This window comes from Ranitomeya imitator, chromosome 6 (assembly GCF_032444005.1).
Source record: "Ranitomeya imitator isolate aRanImi1 chromosome 6, aRanImi1.pri, whole genome shotgun sequence".
Lineage (NCBI taxonomy): Eukaryota > Metazoa > Chordata > Amphibia > Anura > Dendrobatidae > Ranitomeya > Ranitomeya imitator.
The window spans coordinates 112,386,729-112,410,467 of NC_091287.1; the positions used below are offsets into that span (position 1 = coordinate 112,386,729).

General features: G+C 44.0%; 1 protein-coding gene across 3 annotated transcripts in view; it reads right to left on the bottom strand.

Annotated features, from left to right (window-relative positions):
- The window catches only part of SLC4A7 (solute carrier family 4 member 7), a 176,740-nt gene that overhangs the window by 51,235 nt on the left and 101,766 nt on the right, over positions 1–23,739 (bottom strand). For all 3 annotated transcript variants that reach the window (XM_069730008.1, XM_069730009.1, XM_069730010.1), the window contains exons 3-5: positions 21,521–21,664; positions 13,629–13,767; positions 11,299–11,459 (exon numbers count right to left, since the gene is read on the bottom strand). In XM_069730008.1, coding sequence (XP_069586109.1) covers positions 11,299–11,459; positions 13,629–13,767; positions 21,521–21,664 — 444 coding nt within the window. The remainder of the gene's footprint in view (positions 1–11,298; positions 11,460–13,628; positions 13,768–21,520; positions 21,665–23,739) is intronic.

Consider the following 23,739-nt stretch of genomic DNA (forward strand, 5'->3'; position numbering starts at 1 on the left):
TTATATAACACCACAATAGCTGCAGCTCTGGATTTGGTCACCGCTTTCACATATACCAAAGCTCACAAAATCAACAGACAACCCTGGCACACCAGCCTGACCAAAGAACTGAGGCAGGCGTCTAGGGTTGCTGAGCGGAGAAGGAAAAGATCCAACTCCAACGTGCACTTAATCACATACAAACAGTCCCTCACTACTTTCAAGGCCACACTCACTGCAGCAAAACAAACCCACTTCTTAGCTCTCATATCCTTCCTGTCTCACAACCCTGCACAGCTATTCAACACTTTCAATTCTTTTCTCTGTCCCCCAGCACCTCCTCCCTCTCCAATCATCTCAGCTGAAGAAATTGCCTCATTCTTCAAGCAGAAGATTGAGAACATCAGAGCAAGCTTTGATCTACAACCCCCAGAGCCCTTCCTCCTAACTACTCAGCCCTCCTCCTCTAAAGCCAACTTCTCCACCATTACAGAAGATAGACTTTCCAATCTACTCTCAAAATCATATCTCACCACCTGTGCACTTGACCCAGTTCCATCCCACTTCATCCCAAACCTCACCACAGTCTTCATCCCAACCCTAACCCATCTATTCAACCAAATCACTAACAACTGGTGTTTTCCCCTCATGCTTCAAACATGCCTCAATCACACCCATCCTCAAAAAGCCCTCTCCTGACCCATCCTCTGTATCTAGCTATCACCCCAACACAATTGTCCTCTATATTTCAAAACTACTGGAAAAACATGTCCATTTTGAACCGTCCTCCCACCTCTTTTCCTGCTCCATCTTCGACCGCTTACAATCTGGCTTCCGACCGCATCACTCCACTGAAACCTGCCCCAACTAAATAGAAAGGGAGAAGCCAGCACTGCTTATGATCAGAGCCCAATACAAAAAGTGTACATGGACATATTAATTGATCAATTCTTTGAGCCACCCTGCCGTAATGGCATAGCGAATATAAAATTCGTAGAGTAGGACTCTCCCATTATGAGAATGCCTTGGCGTGGCGTGTTGTCTCAAACAATTGATCAATTGTTCGCTAAATGTCTCATTTTGATATACAGTTAGAAATTAATATCTGCATGTACACTTTTTGTATTGCGTTATGACCATAAGCAGCGCTGGCTTCTCCCCTTTTATTTTGGCACAACTGTTGTGAATTCTGCTTTTGGGCTCCCTCCGGTGGTTGTAGGTGGTAAAGCAGTTGTCCCTGGATTGCAGTCCTGGTCAGGTGTACCTGCTGATTGCAGTTCTGACTGGGGTATTTAGGTTTGCAGGATTCATTAGTCCTTGCCAGTTGTCCATGGTTGTTGGGAGGTTTTAGACCTCTGTCTGGTTCCTCCTGCCTTGCTGCCAAATCAGCAAAGATAAGTGTCTGGTTTTGTTTCTGTGGCACACAGGCTGTGTGCTTGATAATTCAGTGCTATTCATTTGTTTTTTCTTGTCCAGCTTAGATTGTGTCAGTATTTTCTCAGTCTTGTTGGATTCTCAGGAGTTGCAGACATACGTTCCAAGTCTTTAGTTAGATGGTGGAATTTTTTGTATTATCTGCTGTGGATATTTTTGGAAGGGTTTTAATACTGACCGCTTAGTATTCTGTCCTATCCTTTCCTTTTTAGCTAGAGTGGCCTCTTTTGCTAAATCCTGTTTTCTGCCTGCGTGTGTCTTTCCTCTCCTTCTCAGTCAATATTTGTGGGGGGCTGCCTATCCTTTGGGGTTCTGCTCTGAGGCAAGGTAGAATTCCTATTTCCATCTATAGGGGTATTTAGTCCTCCGGCTGTGTCGAGGTGTCTAGGGTTTGTTAGGCACACCCCACGGCTACTTCTAGTTGCGGTGTCAGTTCAGTATTTGCGGTCAGTACAGGTTCCACCTACTCCAGAGAAAGTTTCATGCGGCTCCAAGGTCACCGGATCATAACACCCAACTAATGTCACCAATGACCTATTAACCGCCAAAGCGACACTACTCTGTCCTCCTCCTTCTGGACCTGTCTTCTGCCTTTGACATAGTGGACCATTCCCTATTACTACAGATCCTCTCATCTCTTGGCATCACAGACTTGGCCCTATCCTGGTTCTCGTCATACCTACCAGACCGAACATTCAGTGTCACCCACTCACACATTACTTCCTCACCTATCTGTCAGAGTCCAGCAAGTTTCAGTCCTAGGGCCCCTGCTCTTCTCCATTTACACCTTCGGCCTGGGACAGCTCACAGAATCTCACGGTTTTCAGTATCACCTCTATGCTGATGACACACAGATCTACATCTTTTTGTCCGTTAGATTTCTAAAACTTAATACGGACAAAACAGAATTCATCATCTTTCCCCTTATCTCATTCGACCCCCCTCCCCCCAACAGACCTATCCATTAACCCCTTCATGACCCAGCCTATTTTGACCTTAAAGACCTTGCCGTTTTTTGCAATTCTGACCAGTGTTCCTTTATGAGGTAATAACTCAGGAACGCTTCAACGGATCCTAGCGGTTCTGAGATTGTTTTTTCGTGACATATTGGGCTTCATGTTAGTGGTAAATTTAGGTCAATAAATTCTGCGTTTATTTGTGATAAAAATGGAAATTTGGCGAAAATTTTGAAAATTTCGCAATTTTCACATTTTGAATTTTTATTCTGTTAAACCAGAGAGATATGTGACACAAAATAGTTAATAAATAACATTTCCCACATGTTTACTTTACATCAGCACAATTTTGGAAACAAAATTTTTTTTTGTTAGGAAGTTATAAGGGTTAAAATTTGACCAGCGATTTCTCATTTTTACAACGAAATTTACAAAACCATTTTTTTTTAGGGACCACCTCACATTTGAAGTCAGTTTGAGGGGTCTATATGGCTGAAAATACCCAAAAGTGACACCATTCTAAAAACTGCACCCCTCAAGGTACTCAAAACCACATTCAACAAGTTTATTAACCCTTCAGGTGCTTCACAGCAGCAGAAGCAACATGGAAGGAAAAAATGAACTTTTAACTTTTTAGTCACAAAAATTATCTTTTAGCAACAATTTTTTTATTTTCCCAATGGTAAAAGGAGAAACTGAACCACGAAAGTTGTTGTCCAATTTGTCCTGAGTACGCTGATACCATATGTGGGGGTAAACCACTGTTTGGGCGCACGGCAGGGCTTGGAAGGGAAGGAGCGCCATTTGACTTTTTGAATCAAAAATTGGCTCCACTCTTTAGCGGACACCATGTCACGTTTGGAGAGCCCCCGTGTGCCTAAAAATTGGAGCTCCCCCACAAGTGACCCCATTTTGGAAACTAGACCCCCCAAGGAACTTATCTAGATGCATACTGAGCACTTTAAACCCCCAGGTGCTTCACAGAAGTTTATAACGCAGAGCCATGAAAATAAAAAATAATTTTTCTTTCCTCAAAAATGATTTTTTAGCCTGGAATTTCCTATTTTGCCAAGGATAATAGGAGAAATTGGACCCCAAATACAAATATTGTTGTCCAGTTTGTCCTGAGTACGCTGATACCCCATATGTGGGGGTAAACCACTGTTTGGGCGCACGGCAGGGCTTGGAAGGGAAGGAGCGCCATTTGACTTTTTGAATCAAAAATTGGCTCCACTCTTTAGCGGACACCATGTCACGTTTGGAGAGCCCCCGTGTGCCTAAAAATTGGAGCTCCCCCACAAGTGACCCCATTTTGGAAACTAGACGCCCCAAGGAACTTATCTAGATGCATAGTGAGCACTTTGAACCCCCAGGTGCTTCACAAATTGATCCGTAAAAATGAAAAAGTACTTTTTTTTCACAAAAAAATTCTTTTAGCCTCAATTTTTTCATTTTCACATGGGCAACAGGATAAAATGGATCCTAAAATGTGTTGGGCAATTTCTCCTGAGTACACCAATACCTCACATGTGGGGGTAAACCACTGTTTGGGCACATGGTAAGGCTCGGAAGGGAAGGCGCGCCATTTGACTTTTTGAATGGAAAATTAGCTCCAATTGTTAGCGGACACCATGTCGCGTTTGGAGAGCCCCTGTGTGCCTAAACATTGGAGCTCCCCCACAAGTGACCCCATTTTGGAAACTAGACCCCCCAAGGAACTTATCTAGATGCATACTGAGCACTTTAAACCCCCAGGTGCTTCACAGAAGTTTATAACGCAGAGCCATGAAAATAAAAAATAATTTTTCTTTCCTCAAAAATGATTTTTTAGCCTGGAATTTCCTATTTTGCCAAGGATAATAGGAGAAATTGGACCCCAAATACAAATATTGTTGTCCAGTTTGTCCTGAGTACGCTGATACCCCATATGTGGGGGTAAACCACTGTTTGGGCGCACGGCAGGGCTCGGAAGGGATGGCACGCCATTTGGCTTTTTAAATGGAAAATTAGCTCCAATCATTAGCGGACACCATGTCACGTTTGGAGAGCCCCTGTGTGCCTAAACATTGGAGATCCCCCAGAAATGACACCATTTTGGAAACTAGACCCCCAAAGGAACTAATCTAGATGTGTGGTGAGGACTTTGAACCCCCAAGTGCTTCACAGAAGTTTATAACGCAGAGCCATGAAAATAAAAAAAAATTATTTTCTCAAAAATGATCTTTTAGCCTGCAATTTTTTATTTTCCCAAGGGTAACAGGAGAAATTGGACCCCAAAAGTTGTTGTCCAGTTTCTCCTGAGTACGCTGATACCCCATGAGTGGGGGTAAACCACTGTTTGGGCACACGTCGGGGCTCAGAAGGGAAGTAGTGACTTTTGAAATGCAGACTTTGATGGAATGGTCTGCGGGTGTCACGTTGCGTTTGCAGAGCCCCTGGTGTGCCTAAACAGTAGAAACGCCCACAAGTGACCCCATTTTAGAAACTAGACCCCCCAAGGAACTTATCTAGATATGTGGTGAGCACTTTGAACCCCCAAGTGCTTCACAGACGTTTACAACGCAGAGCCGTGAAAATAAAAAATCATTTTTCTTTCCTCAAAAATTATGTTTTAGCAAGCATTTTTTTAGATTCACAAGGGTAACAGGAGAAATTGGACCCCAGTAATTGTTGCGCAGTTTGTCCTGAGTATGCTGGTACCCCATATGTGGGGGTAAACCACTGTTTGGGCACACGTCAGGGCTCGGAAGTGAGGGAGCACCATTTGACTTTTTGAATACGAGATTGGCTGGAATCAATGGTGGCGCCATGTTGCGTTTGGAGACCCCTGATGTGCCTAAACAGTGATAACCCCTCAATTCTAACTCCAACACTAACCCCAACACACCCCTAACCCTAATCCCAACTGTAGCCATAACCCTAATCACAACCCTAACCACAACCCTAATTCCAACCCTAACCCTAACCCTATGTGCCCACGTTGCGGATTCGTGTGAGATTTTTCAGCACCATTTTTGAAAAATCCGCGGGTAAAAGGCACTGCGTTTTACCTGCGGATTTCCAGTGTTTTTTGTGCGGATTTCACCTGCGGATTCCTATTGAGGAGCAGGTGTAAAACGCTGCGGAATCCGCACAAAGAATTGACATGCTGCGGAAAATACAACGCAGCGTTTCCGCGCGGTATTTTCCGCACCATGGGCACAGCGGATTTGGTTTTTCATATGTTTACATGGTACTGTAAACCTGATGGAACACTGCTGCGAATCCGCAGCGGCCAATCCGCAGCCAAATCCGCACAGTGTGCACATAGCCTAATTCTAAAGGTATGTGCACACGCTGCGGAAAACGCTGCGGATCCGCAACAGTTTCCCATGAGTTTACAGTTCAATGTAAACCTACGGGAAACAAAAATCGCTGTACACATGCTGCGGAAAAACTGCACGGAAACGCAGCGGCTTACATTCCGCAGCATGTCACTTCTTTGTGCGGATTCCGCAGCGGTTTTACAACTGCTCCAATAGAAAATTGCAGTTGTAAAACCGCAGTGAAATGCGCAGAAAAAAAACGCGGTAAATCCGCCATAAATCCGCAGCGGTTTAGCACTGCGGATTTATCAAATCCGCAGCGGAAAAATCCGCAGAGGACCAGAATACGTGTGCACATACCGAAGCCCTAACCCTAGCCCTAACCCTAGCCCTAACCCTACCCCTAACCTATTCTAACATTAGTGGAAAAAAAAATTTCTTTATTTTTTTATTGTCCCTACCTATGGGGGTGACAAAGGGGGGGGGTCATTTATTATTTTTTTTATTTTGATCACTGAGATATAATCTATCTCAGTGATCAAAATGCACTTTGGAACGAATCTGCCGGCCGGCATTTTGGAAGATGGCGGCGCCCAGGGAGAAGACGGACGGGACCCCGGCTGGATTGGTAAGTATGATGGGGTGGGGGGGGGGGACCACGGGGGGGGGGGGGGGGGGGGGGGGGGCTATGGGGGATCGGAGCACGGGGGGGGGGAAATCGGAGCGCGGGAGGGGTGGAACGGAGCACGGGGGCGTGGAACGGAGCACGGGGGGTGGAACGGAGCACCGGGGGGGTGGATCGGAGTGCAGGGGGGGTGATTGGAGCACGGGGGGGTGATTGGAGCACGGGGGAGCGGACAAGAGCACGGGGGGGAGCGGAGCACTGGACGGAGGGGAGCCGGAGCAGTGTACCGGCCAGATCGGGGGGCTGGGGGGGCGATCGGTGGGGTGGGGGCACATTAGTATTTCCAGCCATGGCCGATGATATTTCAGCATCGGCCATGGCTGGATTGTAATATTTCACCAGTTATAATAGGTGAAATATTACAAATCGCTCTGATTGGCAGTTTCACTTTCAACAGCCAATCAGAGCGATCGTAGCCACGAGGGGGTGAAGCCACCCCCCCTGGGCTAAACTACCACTCCCCCTGTCCCTGCAGATCGGGTGAAATGGGAGTTAACCCTTTCACCCGATCTGCAGGGACGCGATCTTTTCATGACGCCACATAGGCGTCATGGGTCGGATTGGCACCGACTTTCATGACGCCTACGTGGCGTCATGGGTCGGGAAGGGGTTTAAGTAAATGGCTGCTCAATCTCCTCAGTCCCACAAGCTCGCTGCCTCGGGGTAATCCTTGACTCTGATCTCTCCTTCAAACCACATATCCAAGCTCTCTCCACTTCCTGCTGACTTCAACTCAAAAATATTTCCTGGATCCGCACATTCAAACAATCTGCAAAAACACTAGTGCATGCCCTTATCGTCTCCCTCCATGACTACTGCAGCCTCCTGCTCTGTGGCCTCCCCTCTAACACCCCTCCAATCTATTCTACACTCTGCTGCCCAACTAATAAACTTGTCCCCCCGCTATTCCCCGGCCTCTCCCTTTGTCAGTCCCTGCACTGGCTCCTCATTACCAGAGATATACAAAGCCATCCACAACCTGTCTCCTCTATACATCTGTGACCTAGTCTCCCCGTACTTACCTGCACGCAACCTCCGGTCCTCACAAGATCTCCTTCTCCACTCCCCTCTTATCTCCTCCCACAATCGCATGCAAGATTTTTCCAGCGCATCCCCCCCCCTCCCCCTCCAGACTCTGAACCGCTCTGCCACAACATATCAGACTCTCGCCTACCATGGAAACCTTCAAAAGGACCCTGAAGACCTACCTCTTCCGACAAGCCTACAACCTGCAGTATCCACCGATCCACCAAACCACTGGACGACCAGCTCTACCCTCGCCTACTGTATCCTCACGCATCCCTGGTAGACTGAGCCCTCGCGGGCAGGGTCCTCTCTCCTCCTGTACCTGTTTTTTATTATGTAAGGCTACTTTCACACTAGCATCGTTTGGCCTCTGTCGCAATGCGTCGTTTTGGACAAAAAAAACGCATCCTGCAAAGTTGCGCGCAGGATGCGTTTTTTCTCCATAGACTTTCATTAGCGACGCATTGCGACGGATGCGTCGTGTTTTTTGCAGTCCGTCGGGACAAAAAAAACGTTCCATGCAACGTTTTTTTTTTTGTCCGTCGGTCCGGCTTTTTCCGACCGCGCATGCACGGCCGGAACTCCGCCCCCTCCTCCCCGGGCCTTACAATGGGGCAGCGGATGCTTTGAAAAACTGCATCCACTGCCCCCGTTGTGATTTTATTTCACAGTATGCGTCGGTACGTCAGCCTGACGCACTGCGACGGGCCCGTACCGACGCTAGTGTGAAAGTAGCCTGAACCCCTCCTCACATGTAAAGCGCCATGGAATAAATGGCGCTATAATAAATAATAATAACCTTTATGCTATCTAAGCTCAAATGGGCACCTATACTGTAGTTTCATGGCACAGAAACTGTAAACTTTTCATATGTTCAACTTCAAAGACAGCAGAGAAATCTCTGACAGCTACATATAGCGTCGCCAACACCCGTTTAATAATAATTTGTGTCAATTTTATTACAGGAAAGCAGTTAAGACTCTGCAGGGCACAACCATGTAGGACAATGTAGGCCAAGTCGCATCTTCAGGTAGTTTATTGGTCTCGGCTGCCTGTGGCATTTCATCATACTAGACTTTCCAGATGTATACAGTGATTTAAATCATGAAGAATAATACCTTCCTTCACCATAAGTGACAGCCGGAGACAGCGCTTGGGTGTGATGAGGCCAAATAAAAATCCCAAAAGTGATGGTTACTGCAATGTACTGTATACTGGGCCAGAAAGTTACACCCGAGTATAAAAGTAATGGATGAAGATACATGTTTACACAGCGTGGGTCGTCCATTAGTCAGGTCTCTCTCTAACCTTTGTTGCAGATCCCAGAAATAAAGATTAAAGATTCGACCCCATCATAATGGCACCTGAAGCTCTACAAGCATGGGGGTCCATTGTGGTAGCAAAGAGCGTACATTTAGATGTGTCGATGACTGGCGATTATTGACCTGAGATGTGCTGCCAGTCACATGAAGTATGGGCACTGAGCGATCACGATGCGCCGGCCTGTGTAAATCGGCTCCAGTATATACAGGTCCTTCTCAAAAAATTAGCATATAGTGTTAAATTTCATTATTTACCATAATGTAATGATTACAATTAAACTTTCATATATTATAGATTCATTATCCACCAACTGAAATTTGTCACGTCTTTTATTGTTTTAATACTGATGATTTTGGCATACAACTCCTGATAACCAAAAAAACCTGTCTCAATAAATTAGCATATCAAGAAAAGGTTCTCTAAACGACCTATTACCCTAATCTTCTGAATCAACTAATTAACTCTAAACACATGCAAAAGATACCTGAGGCTTTTATAAACTCCCTGCCTGGTTCATTACTCAAAACCCCCATCATGGGTAAGACTAGCGACCTGACAGATGTCAAGAAGGCCATCATTGACACCCTCAAGCAAGAGGGTAAGACCCAGAAAGAAATTTCTCAACAAATAGGCTGTTCCCAGAGTGCTGTATCAAGGCACCTCAATGGTAAGTCTGTTGGAAGGAAACAATGTGGCAGAAAACGCTGTACAACGAGAAGAGGAGACCGGACCCTGAGGAAGATTGTGGAGAAGGACCGATTCCAGACCTTGGGGAACCTGAGGAAGCAGTGGACTGAGTCTGGTGTGGAAACATCCAGAGCCACCGTGCACAGGCGTGTGCAGGAAATGGGCTACAGGTGCCGCATTCCCCAGGTATAGCCACTTTTGAACCATAAACAGCGGCAGAGGCGCCTGACCTGGGCTACAGAGAAGCAGCACTGGACTGTTGCTAAGTGGTCCCAAGTACTTTTCTCTGATGAAAGCAAATTTTGCATGTCATTCGGAAATCAAGGTGCCAGAGTCTGGAGGAAGACTGGGGAGAAGGAAATGCCAAAATGCCTGAAGTCCAGTGTCAAGTACCCACAGTCAGTGATGGTGTGGGGTGCCATGTCAGCTGCTGGTGTTGGTCCACTGTGTTTCATCAAGGGCAGGGTCAATGCAGCTAGCTATCAGGAGATTTTGGAGCACTTCATGCTTCCATCGGCTGAAATGCTTTATGGAGATGAAGATTTCATTTTTCAGCACGACCTGGCACCTGCTCACAGTGCCAAAACCACTGGTAAATGGTTTACTGACCATGGTATTACTGTGCTCAATTGGCCTGCCAACTCTCCTGACCTGAACCCCATAGAGAATCTGTGGGATATTGTGAAGAGAAAGTTGAGAGACGCAAGACCCAACACTCTGGATGAGCTTAAGGCCACTATTGAAGCATCCTGGGCCTCCATAACATCTCAGCAGTGTCACAGGCTGATTGCCTCCATGCCACGCCGCATTGAAGCAGTCATTTCTGCCAAAGGATTCCCGACCAAGTATTGAGTGCATAACTGAACATTATTATTTGATGGTTTTTTTGTTTGTTATTAAAAAACACTTTTATTTGATTGGATGGGTGAAATATGCTAATTTATTGAGACAGGTTTTTTGGGTTATCAGGAGTTGTATGCCAAAATCATCAGTATTAAAACAATAAAAGACGTGACAAATTTCAGTTGGTGGATAATGAATCTATAATATATGAAAGTTTAATTGTAATCATTACATTATGGTAAATAATGAAATTTAACACTATATGCTAATTTTTTGAGAAGGACCTGTATAGGCAATTGGAGCGCAGACAAGAATAACACATTCTGTTTGGTGAAGAGGAAACTTTAGTGAAAATAGCTGTGTAAGTGAAAGTCGTCAGCTCAGTAAGCATCACTTCAGCTTGGATAACCAGGCAGAGGGATCCTTCACATTGATTTCTGCCTCTCAAGAAAGAGGGAACGTTAAAAAATAAAGCAGCATTAGGTGTCATTGATCTGTAAGAAAAGCATCTACTGCACACAAGCATTGTAGAAGTATTGGGATACCAGTGCTAATCGTTCTGCACAGTAAGGTTATGTGCACGGCATAACTGCCGCATTTTTGCTAAATACTTTATACAGCGTATTTGGTGCGTAAAATGCATAGCGTTTTGCAGAGTCAGCAAAATTAATGAGATTACTAAAATCTCAGACGCTTCCTGCTATGTCCCCCTAATCTGAGTTTTTTTTTCTATTCTGCAGCATGTCATATCATTCATCTTTTTTTTTTTTCAGCATCTTTTCATCCACTCAAATGAACGGTAAAAATAAAGGCAAATAAAAAATGCTGCAAAATACGCAAGTAAAAACACACAAGAAATGCATATATTGTATAGTAACAAAAAAAAACAAAAAACACTGCAAGTATAATATGTGTGAATGTAGACTTATGCCTGCACTATGCAGAGTAAGGACAAGTGTATGGGCAGTGGTATGCATCTGCATAGCGCCCTTTATATAGCCCCATGTAAAGACCAAAATGCTGGTTTCCATCCACAGTTACTCCCTGCACAGTTATTCACCTGCAATCTCCTCGATGGTGCCGGCTCGCATATCCAGCATCACCGTGCCGTTCAGTATGCAGCTGCGCAACTCAAAGAGACTGTGTAAAGAGAGGGTGGCCACGTAGGGTTTACTCCATCTGTCCCCACCATCCTCTACGTCCTCCTCGAACTTTAGCCACCTATACCAATGGGAAAAACATTCATTAAAATAAAACCTATATTGTCCAGTCGTGTACAGGTTGCACTTATAACAGCCACTATCTGCTTTCCAATGTACATACAATAAAACATCCGTCATATCGCTGCACTGTTATATGTGGGACAGAGCAATCTACAGCTACAAGAGGCAAGCAGAGGATTTTAGCACAGTATATACTCCGAGGTTTAAAGGGAACCTGACAGATGATACATGCTGCCCGATCCATTCACCGCATGTGCCACACACGGACTGTTGTCAGCCATCTATGCCCAACCTAGAAATGCTGCAGCTTTCCAAGAACAAACCTTAAAAGCTGCTTTGCACAGGATACTAATTGGTCCCCGGCATCTTCTCCCCGCCTGCCACTGGTGACTGACAGGTCTCTCCCTATACACGCATGCAGGGAGAAGACCCAGTCACTGCAGAGGAGCGGGAGAGGAAGAACCTGTTGCCCAAACCAACATTTGGTTTGGTCAACAGGTTTTGCACTATGCAAACATTACACAGCACAGCAGACCACCGTGGAGTGGTTTACACTGTGTGATTTTCATCTGTAAGCGACTGTCAGCTACGGTTGCTGATCTGAGACTGATTAATAGCCCTTTAACAGGTGCCAGAACAGTCAGTAATGGAATGTCCTGTGCATGTACGTAGTCATGTGCTCCGCAGCACGTGCCGGTCACACTGCTTGATGTGCCGAGAATGAGAATTTTTTAAAAATCATTTCACCCTACAAACAATGGTTTTACAGTTTACATGGGTAGGTTCACATGCTTTTTGGAGGATTTTTTTATTATTGTATATGGGGCGGCATTTTACATTCAATTTGATTCAGTGGCCAAATCTGGTTGATTTTACAAAGTGAAAAAAAATGTACTTGACGATTTCTAGCATGTACAGGAGATTATATATATATATATATATATATATATATATATATATATATATATATATATATATATATATATATTATACATGTATATTTACTATACTATAGTATACATTATACAACATGCCAATGTGGGCCTTACAGCAAAATCCACACAAAAAAAACAAAACTGACAATACACCTGGAGTATGTGCACACAATGTCATCAGACACCGGCGCATCAGTCAAGTTTTCCCAGGTGACGCAGCTTCAGGAAAAGCTGGTGGTCATTTTCCTACAGCGGTTTTGCCAGCAGCGTTGGCATCTTTCTTGTGAAGGCTCTGCCCCTGAAGGCTTTCACTGCAAACAAACTTATAGGAGGCTTCCAGCGAATGTCTCCTGAAAATGAGCAGGTCACAACTGTCAAGCACTTCAGAGTTTCTGAAGCAGTTAACACAAGTGCCATAAGACGGAACATGTGCACAGCACTGTTGTTTTGACACTGCTGCACATTACGTTTGTAGGCCACTCTTGCAGCGCTTTTTCAGGTGGATTCTGGTTGGAATCCACAAGAAAATGGCTCCATGTGCACATTGCCTTAGGATGTTGGGTTAGATTTCTACTGATAGAAGGCTTCGTAGAGCTGCAGAAGATTGGAGGCTCCCGAATTTAGGAGTAGTCTTCAACCCAGGTACAGTCCTCAGCCCCCACATGCGTGTGCTGTGCTGTGCCCCTGTACACCGGGTTAAAGGGCGAAAAAAGACTAACAAACTGAAAGCGGTCTCTCCTACTGAGGAGAGGTCTAGTTTCAAAGGTCACAATACCAGCCTCTGGCCTGTCAGCACTCATTAGCAGCTTTCTAGGACAACTATATTCTAAAGTTTTTATACATTTTTTATTATTTAAAGCATTTTACTTCTTACATCTTTGCAATGATTCACAGTTTTTCGTTTAGCCTTACCTTAGGTTATTTTATACTATGGTTCTATCTGCGGATGGTTTCCAGTGAAGCCTATTTACAGAGAAGAGTATTATGGGATGCCTTTTTGTGGTTACATTATCTGGGAGCTTCTAAACCTTTGGAAGAATGTCCTACATCTATACCAGGGAACGTGTGGATCTCCAGGTGTCAGGAACGTGCAAGTCCCAACAAGTCCACAACTCCTCCCTGTATGTAGGGGCTGGTGGAATATACTCAGAAGATCTTGTACTGTGTAGACACAGAAGACTCCAAAGCTCAAAGCTTGCTACGAAAGTGACGTGTAGGCAATGGCCCCTCACCTTGCAGTCTCCTTCCATTCACATTCCTCGCCATCCCGAAAGCATAGCTCGTCCATTTCTGTGAAGAGATCATGTGGGATGTGTTCTTCATCATCGTCCTCGGTGCCAAGAATAAACTGAACACGTTGTGATGGGGTGTCTGCACAAGGTCAAAGCAACAGAGCGGCAGCTTAGAATAGGATTACATATCAAGTCCTTACCTAAAAAAAGGAAACTCCCCTGTGTAACCAGGTATTACTTTGCAGGTTACATTTAATATTTTTTGATCATGGGATGTTCTCAGCCTTTGTGCCCAAATTTTCACTTTTTTTTTTCCTTTTTATTTTGGAATTCTAAGTTCTAAAAACAGATTTTTTTTGTTTTTACGTCTTCATTTACCACCTATGTTTTCTTTATTTAGGGCTGATTAATTATTTAAATGAATTTTAAATACCTAAGTTTTAATATAAAGATGGGGAAATTCATCAAGATATAGTACATATTTTGTATTTTTGTCTTATCCCGACTGTGGTGGAGTAAGATACACCAAATTCAATAGGAGACGCAGACTTTAAGGCCACGTGCACACGATCAGTATTTGGTCAGTATTTTACCTCTGTATTTGTAAGCCAAAACCAGGATTGGAACAATCAGTGGAAAAGTATAATAGAAACGTCACCACTTCTGGATTTATCACCAAGTCCTGGGTTTGGCTGATAAATACTGAGGTAAAAAACTGACCAAATACTCACCGTGTGAACATGGCCTTAAAAAGGGAAATAGTCACTCGATCCACATTGCCCAAACTATGACAAGCATGGTTTTTATGAAAACACTGACGTTTCAGGGAAAATATCATTTGAAAAGTGGGAATATAGAGAGACAAGACAGGTCCAGTGCCGCCCCCAGCACTCCATGTCTCTCCATACAAACCATACGTACACACCGGCTAGTACGGACCTTTGGGAAGGGAGAAATTGCTTGGAGACATTATGGAACTAGTCAGGTCTCCCCTATAGTGTCTAGTATTCTGGATCTGGATGAATTTGTCTTAGAGTCAAAAACAGAAGATCCACAGTATAATTTCACACCATAACCAATTCTCTATTGCGTCGTTGCTTAGTTATGCCAATTCTATATATTGTGTAAAAAAAAAAAAAAAAAAACACGTTCTAGCAACAAGCATAAAAAACATTTTCGCTTTCAGAGGCTCACCCTCCATTCATTTTAAGGCCCCGTCACACATAGCGACGCTAAAGCGATCCCGACAACGATACGACCTGTCAGGGATCGTTGCTGCGTCGCTATGTGGTCGCTGGTGAGATGTCAAACAGTGAGATCTCCCCAACGACGCAGCAGCGATGCGGCGACCTGTAGCGACCTGTACAACGATGCTATTTCATGATGATCCAATGGGACGTCCTGTCAACGAGGTCGTTGGTAAAGTGTCAAACACAGCGATGTGTGTTACCCAGCGGGACCTCAACGATCAAAAAATGGTCCAGGCCATTCCGACACGACCAGCGATCTCACAGCAGGGGCCTGGTCGCTGCTACGTGTCACACATAGCGAGATCGCTACTGAGGTCGCTGTTGCGTCACAAAACTTGTGACTCAGCAGCGATCTCGCTAGCGATCTCACTATGTGTGACGGGGGCTTTAGGCTAATCAGTCAGATACAGAAATAGGACTGAGAACAGACTAAAATGTTGGCAGTTTGTGGTAACACATTCAGTGTAAAAGGAAGGCATCGGATGCCCACGGTCGGGTCTCTCTGATTTTTTTTTTCCTCATTTTAAAAAGGGGGTTATTCAGGACTGACATATTGGTGGGCTATCTGTAGGTCAATGTGAGTTCAGTGTGGGCCTGACATACAGCCACTGGAATGCTCATCTGGAAACTGCCACAGCAGCGACCAGATCGGAGCAATGTATGGGGCTGCTGTGATCGGCACCATGCATCACTTCACCACTGTGGGAGCAGGTTTTTCTATTGCTTGTTGGGGGTGATGGGTGACAGACCCCCACTGATCTCATATAGATGACCTATCCCAAAGTCACAAGGAAAAGACCATCAATGTATCAGTCCTGGACACCCCTTTAATTTATCCTTCTATATTTTACTATACTAATGAGGTTCTTACTATGTGGGTATAGGCAGCAGAGAACCCATTCTAAGAGTTTCTAGCAGTCACTACACAGCTCATATCCTAGATTCATGTCCCCAAGCCTAGTTCTGCTCTGCACGATGTCTACATTCATCCATCACTGGAACTGGTAACAGCTAAATTGGCAGAGGTCTTGGGTGGAAACCCCAGGCCAATCTAATATTGATGTTTGAGTAAACGTGTGCACAGCTGTGTCGTGGTGCCAATGTAGGTTCCCAAACCGTAGTAATATACAAAGAAAAGAACCTGGCACTCAACTTAGTAATAATGTACAAGTGATTTATTCAATCCCAGGCAGTGGTATGTGTTGTGGGTTCTGTTTTTGGGCTCCCTCTGGTGGTTACTGATGGTACTGGGTGACTTGTCTTTCCTGGGTTTCTGGGTTCCACCTGTTCCATCAGCATATGGGAGTTTCCTATTTAACCTGGCTTTGCTGGCATTTCCTCGCCGGTTATCAATGTATCCAGTGTGTCTTGTTACCTCTGCTCCCTGCTCCTAGAACCTTCTGGACAAGCTAAGTTTGGATTTTCCTGTTTTGTGTTTTGCTTAATTTGGTTTTTAGTCCAGCCTGCAGATATGTGATTCTCTGCTGCTGGTTGCTCTAGTGGGCTGAAATTGCTTTTCATGTACCATGAGTTGGCACATGAGTTCAAGTAATTTCAGGATGGTTTTTTGAAGGGTTTTTCGCTGACCGCGCAGTTCACTTTTGTATCCTCTGCTATCTAGCTTTAGCGGGCCTCATTTTGCTGAAACTGTTTTCATACTACGTATGTGCTTTCCTCTCATTTCACCGTCATTATATGTGGGGGGCTGCTATTTGCTGTGGGGTATTTCTCTGGAGGCAAGAGAGGTCTGTGTTTCTTCTGATAGGGGAAGTGAGATCTTCGGCTGGAGCGAGACGTCTAGGATCATCGTAGGCATGTTCCCCGGCTACTTTTATTTGTGTGTTAGGTTCAGGGTCGCGGTCAGCTCAGGTTCCATCGCCCTAGAGCTTGTTTGTATCTGTGCTTGTCCTTTTTGTGATCCCCTGCCATTGGGATCATGACAGGTATGATAAGGTACGGCAAAAAGTTTCGGTCACATAAGACGACCTTCATCAGTTACGTGCTTAAACTTATAGTGGAGTAAACAGCTACAAACAAAAGGTTGAATGATATTGTCGGAGTTAATACCCGTAGATGATAAATCTGAGGTAAATTCAATCTGGGCAAAAAGCTTACACGGAAGGAAGGCTTCTGGTAGGTACCAACCGCCTCATACCAGGAAAGCTTCTGGTAGGTACCAACCACCGCATACCAAGAAAGCTTCTGGTAGGTACCAACCACCGCATACCAGGAAGGCTTCTGGTAGGTACCAACCACCGCATACCAAGAAAGCTTCTGGTAGGTATCAACCACCGCATACCAGGAAAGCTTCTGGTAGGTACCAACCACCGCATACCAAGAAAGCTTCTGGTAGGTACCAACCACCGCATACCAGGAAGGCTTCTGGTAGGTACCAACCACCGCATACCAGGAAGGCTTCTGGTAGGTACCAACCACCGCATACCAAGAAAGCTTCTGGTAGGTACCAACCACCGCATACCAGGAAAGCTTCTGGTAGGTACCAACCACCGCATACCAAGAAAGCTTCTGGTAGGTACCAACCACCGCATACCAGGAAGGCTTCTGGTAGGTACCAACCACCGCATACCAAAAAAGCTTCTGGTCGGTACAAACCATTGCATACCAAGAAAGGCTTCTGGTAGGTACCAACCATTGCATACCAAGAAAGGCTTCTGGTAAGTGCCAACCACTACATACCAGGAGCAACCTTGTCATTTTTAGATGCTCTGATCCAGTCACAATTCAGACCTTTTAGAAGTCCTTACACTAGCCCGCTTTTCTGGCTTCCAACACATCAACTTGAATAAGTGACTGTTCACTTGCTGCCCAACATATCCCAGTGCTCAACAGGCTCAGATGTCATAAAATAATCAACGACAGTTGAAATGTGCAACAGTCGTATTAATGTTGTGGCAGAGCATCAACATTAGGTAATAGCTGGATTCTTCCTTCTAAACTTGGTTGACCCATGAACACAGGGAGTGTTTTTGCAGAGTTTTCAAAGCAGAAACTGAACAGAACTTCCACGTTTTTGAGGAATTTTTTAAGAGGATTTGAAGACTTTCCGCTCAGTGTCTGCTCAAAATAACTTAGTGAGCACATAGCCTTACAAAAGTTACCACTAAAATGTGAAAAGTTCCAGCTTATATCCCACTGAAGCAAGAAAAAAAAAATGTAGTAAAAGGCCAGTCTGTGTTGCTTCATGCAGCGCTGACATGTAGTAAATCTACAACAGAAACCCAAGTGAACTAGTTTCCATCAGACATAATGGGTCGCATGTCAAGGGGCAAGCGTCTCATTGCAGTCCAGAAATAGCTATATCAGGACAGCGCACAGGGATCAGTGGTGCTACTAAAATAACTTGGATTTATTTGGTATAACAATGTGCACAATATTCATTGGTACAGTAATATTTTACAGTCTGAAGAAATAAGGGGTTTAGGGCACAGCCAACATATGTGGGTCATCGAATGACATCGAAGAACACTAAACTAATAAATAAAACTTAAAATGAATGGAGATAAGTGGAGGACCACAGTTATAACATTTGCTTTTCTCCAGTGGTAGTCCTGCCTATCTAGTCTCCAGTAGTATAATGGACCAGTCACTCGGACATTTTGTTTAGTCTGATTTATCAACATTTTATTCAATAATAATACAACCTCTGGCAAAAATTATGGAATCACCGGCCTTGGAGGATGTTTATTCAGTGGTTTAATTTTGTAGAAAAAAAAAGCAGATCACAGACATGGCACAAAACTAAAGTAATTTCTAATGGCAACTTTCTGGCTTTAAAAAACACTAAAAGAAATCAAGAACAAAAAATGTGGTAGTCAGTAATGGTTACTTTTTTTAACCAAGCATAGGGGAAAAAATTATGGAATCATCCTGTAAATCTTCATACCCAAAAATAATACCTGCATCAAATTAGATCTGCTCGTTAGTCTGCATCTAAAAAGGAGTGATCACACCTTGGAGAGTTGTTGCACCAAGTGGACTGACATGAATCATAACTCCAACACGAGAGATGTCAATTGAAACAAAGGAGAGGATTATCAAACTCTTAAAAGAGGGTAAATCATCACTCAATGTTGCAAAAGATGTTGGTTGTTCACAGTCAGCTGTGTCTAAAATCTGGACCAAATACAAACAACATGGGAAGGTAGTTAAAGGCAAACATACTGGTAGACCAAGGAAGACATCAAAGCGTCAAGACCGGAAACTTCAAGCAATATGTCCCCAAAACAGGAAATACACAACAAAACAAATGAGGAACGAATGGGTGGAAACTGGAGTCAACGTCTGTGACCGAACTGTAAGAAACCGCCTAAAGGAAATGGGATTTACATACAGAAAAGCTAAACGAAAGCCATCATTAACACCTAAATAGAAAAAAACAAGGTTACAATGGGCTAAGGAAAAGCAATCATGGACTGTGGATGAGTGGATGAAAGTCATATTCAGTGATGAATCGCAAATCTGCATTGGGCAAAGTGATGATGCTGGAACTTTTGTTTGGTGCAGTTCCAATGAGATTTATAAAGATGACTGCCTGAAGAGAACATGCAAATTTCCACAGTCATTGATGATATGGGGCTGCATGTCAGGTAAAGGCACTGGGGAGATGGCTGTCATTACATCTTCAATAAATGCACAAGTTTATGCTGATATTTTGGACACTTTTCTTATCCCATCAATTGAAAGGATGTTTGGGGTTGATGAAATCATTTTTCAAGATGATAATGCATCCTGCCATAGAGCAAAAACTGTGAAAACATTCCTTGAAAATAGACACATAAGGTCATTGTTATGGCCTGCAAATAGTCCGGATCTCAATCCAATTGAAAATCTTTGGTGGAAGTTGAAGAAAATGGTCCATGACAAGGCTCCGACCTGTAAAGCTGATCTGGCAACAGCAATCAGAGAAAGTTGGAGCCAGATTGATGAAGAGTCCTGTGTGACACTCATTAAGTCCATGCCTCAAAGACTGCAAGCTGCTATAAAAGCCAGAAGTGGTGCAACAAAATACCAGCGATGTTTTGGAGTGTTATTTTGTTTTTCATGATTCCATAATTTTTCCCTATGCTTGGTTAAAAAAAGTAACCATTACTGACTACCACATTTTTTGTTCTTGATTTCTTTTAGTGTTTCTTAAAGCCAGAAAGTTGCCATTTGAAATGACTTTAATTTTGTAGTAAAAAAGCAGATCACAGACATGGCACAATACTAAACAATCCTCCAAGGCCGGTGATTCCATAATTTTTGCCAGGGGTTGTATAGCACAATGTTCTGTTCGCACCCAATACCAAAACTTGATAGTCCACTTTTCAGGAAAAAATTTTAAGGGCATACCTAACTGAATATGCTGTGACACCGCTATAATCTCAGGATCTGTTGGGATCACTTTACAGTATGTTCACACTTTGGCCCCAATTTATAAAAGTGTTTACATCAGAAAATTGGCACAAAACACTCAATTTTCAAAGTTGGGTAAACTTTGTGACTTTTGGTGCTCTCACACCAATTTCGAGCAGCTCTGCCAAAATGGGAGGAGCTAGGATGGGGAGTGACAACCCACCAAATTCATCAAAAGTAGTGGCGTTTCTTACAACAGAATTGTTTACTTTCCTGGAGTAACACTTCTGCAAGGCGCAGGCCACTGATAAGATGCGCCAGAGCCATTAAGTGAAATGGGCTTCTTAATGAATTTGAAGCGTCTTATCACTGCACTACCCCAAACGCCAGAGTTAAAGGAGATATCTAGGAGTTTATAAAATGTGCCTAAGCACTACATGGCATGTAGCTGCTAACAGAGACCACTACCTGCCTGTTATACCGGGCGCCGGTCATTGACCGCTCCTGCCGGACATTCTGCTGCTCCCTGTCAACAGAGCAGCAATTTCTCTTCCTGTTGACAGGGTGGGACTACTGGTGTCATGATGATTGACAGCCAACTTCCCCCAATTACACAGCGGGGAGCCGGCTGCCTACTACCATGACACCAGTAGTCCCAGCCTGTCAACAGGAAGAGAAACAGCCGCCTTGTTGATGTGATATCAGCGGAAGTGTGTGACCGCTCTGTACCTGCGGAGAACAGCGCCGGTCACAACAGACAGGTAGGTAGCAACTAACTACTTGTAAGTGCACAGGCACCGTTTCTTTATTTTTTTGGAGTCCAAATAAGCCTGCACTCACATGGGAGTTTGTTTGTTTTTTTTTACTTAGATTTTTTTGGAAGAAAAACCTCCTAATTATGTTTTTTTTTTTTAAAGGACAAAAGTAAACAAAAATAAAACAAAACACACATTTCATTCTTTTGATACTCCACCATGTGAACTATGGGCATGTTTTCCCATTCAAATCAAGTGTTTGATGCATTTCATTAATTTGACTCTCTATATCTAGGCCTGAGTATTTTGGAGAAGAGTCTGCTCTGACCGTTTTCGCCAGCCTCTGACAGGAGCACATTTTTGCAGTGGCACACAGCAGCTGATAAGAAGCGCCAGGTTAAGAGGAGCATACCTCTAGCATGCGCCAATGCCAGTCATGGCGGTTCAGAGCCACAGTGTGAACAGACCTTAAGGTTGGGAGAATAAAAGAAAATGGAATACGGCGCCTTTAAAAAAAAAAAAAAACCCTTACCATAATTGGGAGATTCTCGTCCATCATCTTTATCGTTTTCTTTTTCTTTTCTTCTTCGGTGATGTCTGTGCCCACGATGTCTATGACGTCTACGGCTCTGTCTGCCTAGCGGTACGTGAACCCCGATATAAACTGCTCTGTGACCTAGAAGGGAAAATTAAAGAAAACACGTCAAAGAAACTGAAGACGTTATTACAGGATGCCACTACCTCCAAAATATATCTCATGGCAACATTTATAACCATGGTCTCCAAAATGAAGATAAAAGGTTACATCAAGGCGTCTAGAATTACTGAATGACGACAAGAAGAGACTAGCACTTCTATAAAGCATTTTCATTCTACACCATGGGTCACAGAAGACGGTATATTGGTTTATTCGCCCATAGAATGGATACAAATCGTTGGTCATTTAGCTCTAGGAACAAAAACTAGCAACAAAATAGAAGGAATGAGAACTTTGTTGCTCTAAAGATGAAAAAAGGAGTCAGATTTTGTCCTGTAAACTTGAGTAAAATTGCATAGTGCAGCGTAGAAAGCATCAGCCGTGATTATGAATGTGAATCTTTCTTGAGGTTCTTAGGTCTGGGGTGGAGAGAGTCAGGGCTGTGGAGTCAGAGTCGTGGAGTCGGAGCCCATTTTGGTGGAGTCTGAGTCGGTGTCATGGAAATTGAGGAGTAGGAGTCGGAGGTTTGGCTTACCGACTCCACAGCCCTGAGAGACATACAGACGTATCGGGGGGGCAGGAAAGATTATTCTCAACTTTCAAAGAATTCAGTGTAGGACCTTTCCAGTCTGACACCAATGTTAAATGACTTCAGTATTCAAAATAGGTCACTATGCATGTAAATGGAAGAACATTGGAAATACAAAAAACCTCAGAAATGCACATTTATTGCAGGATGGGGAGAGAATGGGCCATGGCTGTTTGTAGTGTTAGGAATTCCACATAAAGGCTGCAGTCACACATCCATATGACAGGCTCATGTGCGGTCTATATAGCAGTGAACAACATGGATCCGTGTGGGAGATGCTTGAGACTCAGCGGGCCATTCTGAGCTGTGCTTGTGCATCCGACTATTCAAGTCTATAGGGATTCTGGAGACACAGATGCAAATCAAATGGCTTCCGATTTCCATTGTTGCTTAATGATAAATTTCAAACAAAACGTGAATTTCCAGGGGTCTTTTTATTGCCATGAGAGTACAGATACGCCGATACGTGTTTTAACCGACCTGAGATATTAGAGAATAGCCTCCCCATACAGGGGACAGTCCAGCAGCTGTCAGCTGTACACTATAGCTGACAACTTGCTGCATCAGCCACGATCAGTGTTGTCACCGTCCATATCTGTTTAACCCCTTAGATGCTGCTGTCAATAACGACTATGTCATATAAATGTTTAAAAGAGTGTGGCTTCTCCCTCTTTATCCCCATATGCACCCTGAGATCACGATTGCGTGGTCCTGATGTTTGTCATGGCAATTCACTTGCAAATAGCGGCCTTAAGGCCATGTGCACACGTTCAGTATTTTTCGCTTCCACACCGCGTGCTTCCTGTTGCTGATGAGGCGGATAGTGCGCACTATTCCTGCAGCCCAGATTGGCTGTGTATACCGTGTGGCCCCTGCTTCATTCAGCAGTTTGTGCCTACCCCTTGAGCACTATTTTGCAGCCCATACTGGCGGTACATACCACGTGCCTCCTGCTTCATTCCGCAGATAGTGTCAGTCCGTGACACATTACCCTATCTCAGTAGCTTGTTTCTACCTCATGCGCACTATTTTGCAGCCCATACTGGCAGTACATTCCGCGTGGCTCCTGCTCCATCCAGCAGTTAGTGTCACTTGTGACACACCATTGTATCTCTGCGGCTTGTGCCTACCCCCGCGACCTATATGTCTTCACACTGATGAAGGTCCAGTAACGACCGAAACGTTTGTGAATACTGTATGTAAATAAAACCCCCACTTTGCATCACAACACTTTTGGAGTGTGCTAGTCACTTGCATTTTACATAAAGATTTTTTAAATGTGTCTGTCACTAAGGGGTTAAAGAAAAGAAGCAAAGTAAAGATTCTACATGCAAGGAATGGGGGGAAAAAAAAAAAAAAAAAACACGGTCCTTTCCTCATGTACGTTAAAATTCATGTAGATGTGTGAATATTATTATTTATTATTATAGCGCCATTTATTCCATGGCGCTTTACATGTGAGGAG